The 2,469-nt window shown below is 48.2% G+C and overlaps 1 protein-coding gene across 1 annotated transcript in view; it reads left to right on the forward strand.

The window, feature by feature from the left end:
- The first annotated feature begins 1,631 nt into the window (after window positions 1–1,631).
- The window catches only part of MRPL15 (mitochondrial ribosomal protein L15), an 8,036-nt gene continuing 7,198 nt past the window's right edge, over window positions 1,632–2,469 (forward strand). Inside the window, exon 1 of the mRNA XM_003205039.4 lies at window positions 1,632–1,789. Within this exon, the coding sequence (XP_003205087.1) occupies window positions 1,691–1,789 (99 nt within the window). The 5' untranslated portion in view covers window positions 1,632–1,690. The remainder of the gene's footprint in view (window positions 1,790–2,469) is intronic.

Below are 2,469 nucleotides of genomic sequence, written 5' to 3' on the forward strand. Positions count from 1 at the left end.
ACAAAAACAAAAAAACAACAGCAGGCAACACTGTTGGACAGAACTCATTTGTCCCTGTCAGATCAGATGCTTGCAACAGTGAATTGTGGTTTATGGCCAAAGAGTGAATGCCTCTTATTCATTTGTTCATTCCAAGAACTCAGACAAACTCTGAATGAGTATGGCTAACACACTGCTGCCAGAATGAAATGCTTTGTGTTCTGTTCCATGTATCTTTGTCAGATACTTCCTCCCAAGAAGTCAATCTGCTCATTGTATTTTGGTGGGTGGTATTTGTCGGAGCTCAGACACTATTTGGCAACTCAAACAGCAGCTGAATGTGCGCTGTGTTGTGTGAAAGCACATCCATCCTGCTGGCAAGTTCCATACCAGGCAGGGATAGTTTTCTACTAAGTAAATTCTTCTCAAGTCTTCATATCTTTGTCAGCGTGGCTGCATAACTTATGTTGGAGAGGTCTTTGCACCAACTGTATAACTTCAAGTACACAACCTCTTTTGCCACGACTGTGATGCTGTTTTGATATCTAGTATCTATGACAGGGGGTTTCCAGTGTTGCTATATTGTTATTTTTAACAAGGCCTCTATGTTTTATCTCTGTGCTTTAGTTCTTGTAACACGTATGATACCCAATTCAAATCTGCTACAAGTATGTTTACCAGATTGTTTTTTTATTCAACAAAGGTAACCCTCCTGAGGTGACCTGATGCAACTCCTGCTGTGCAGGGCCTGATGCCTGCTGACAGCTGGGCCAAGTGGTTGATCATTGCATCTGGACTGACCTTAGCTGAACTGCCAGCCCTGCCAGTGCTGCTCAGAGCTGCTGGAGCAATGTGGCTCTGTGCGCAAAGGGTGGCTGGGAGTTGCACAACAGCAGAAGGGCAGTGGGGCACAGGGCAGCCTGCTGCCTGCAGGCAAACAGCACAGGGCTTGTCTTCCTGAGGGAGCCACTGTTAGCTTCCAAATTGTGAATCTTTCAAAGACTTGTGAGTTGGATGTCTTTAGAGTGAGTTATCTGCATATGAATATTTTTCTACAAAATTTAGGGTAATGAGAATTTTACAAGGCAGAACGTGCTCTAAGCTGTATATTTTCCCCTATCCTAGTGGCTGAAATTGACACAGATGGTTTCCTATACCAGCATTTTATGTATATTGCTAGATAGTTGGTGTTTCTGAACACCAGGAGAAGCAATACAGACTTCAGCCTCTAAATGGATTTCCAAATGTCCATTTCACCTGTTGCTTACTGGCAGAACAGTAAAGGTTACCAGGCTGAGCTGTTTGCTAACTTCCATCAAATCGATGCGCTACGTGCCCTAAGTCACTCTTGTTCATAAGCAGCCTATCGGTTTTAAAGGCTTGGCTTTAAAACACGGGGCTGAGGGCAATGCGAATAACAAAGGAGCGAAGAACTAAATCCAGTTTTGTACCAAAGCCATTGGCACTGTCTGCTGAGAGAAAACTACCTGACGCTTGACTCGCGCTTCCCCGTTCTCGCAGCACGTAGCCCACTCGCAGCTATCCGGAGGAGCGGAATCCGACCGCCGCCATTTTGTGCCATCTCCCGCACGCTCCCGCCCTCCCAGGCTGTGGCACTGCGCGACAGTGCTGGGATGCGCGGTTTACGGCTCTTGCCGTAAAGCAGCTCTGCCTGGGGAGCGCCGCCGTCGTCCTTGGGAGGGCAGTGGCGATGAGCGGGAATGGTGCGCATGGGGCTCTGCAGCTGCTGCGGTCGCTGCCTAAGGTCAGCCTGGCCAACCTGAGGCCCAACCCGGGTTCAAAAAAGCCGGTGAGTGCCTGTGGCTGGTCGGGTGGGTCTCGGGCTCCCTGGGGCCGTCGTAAGGTCTTTGGGAGACCGCGGCAGGCCTGGGAGAGCTGCCCAGCTGGAATGAGGTGGGGTGGCCCCGTATCCCTTAAACCTCTGTGCATGTGGCCATCTCCACGGACAGCTGACTGATAGGCGGCCCTAACTGGGCCTCAGGGTTATTGTAGTGATTGAGAGACATTAAAAATATGGAATACCAAACGTTTATGTTTGGGAGTAACAGTATGCATTAAAAAGGAGAGGCCAGACAGAAAAGGAAAGTAGTTCGAGCCAGCATTTGTTATTAGTAGTGACTGTTCCAGAACAAAACTGAATTCTCTCTTCTCATCCCTACTTATAAAACAATAGAGAAGTAAGGAAAAGAAGCCCAACTGATATGGGGGTAAGAAGAGTCATAGGAAGAGAGAACAAACAGAACTCCAGGCAGAGCATCCCTGGCAGTGCTCTCCAAAGATACTAACAGACCTGGTGAGTTCTGCATATTTGTAATCGCACAGGCCCATGTCGTGGCAGGAGGACCGATATTTTTTTCCACTGTGGTTATCAGGAGTTCTCCTGTCAAGTTGCTTCTCTAGATGCAGCTTTGTCAAGGTCATAACAGCCTGGAAGGGAGACCCTGTGTGGGGCTGGTGTTCCTTTTTTTT

Source organism: Meleagris gallopavo, chromosome 3, assembly GCF_000146605.3.
Source record: "Meleagris gallopavo isolate NT-WF06-2002-E0010 breed Aviagen turkey brand Nicholas breeding stock chromosome 3, Turkey_5.1, whole genome shotgun sequence".
NCBI lineage: Eukaryota > Metazoa > Chordata > Aves > Galliformes > Phasianidae > Meleagris > Meleagris gallopavo.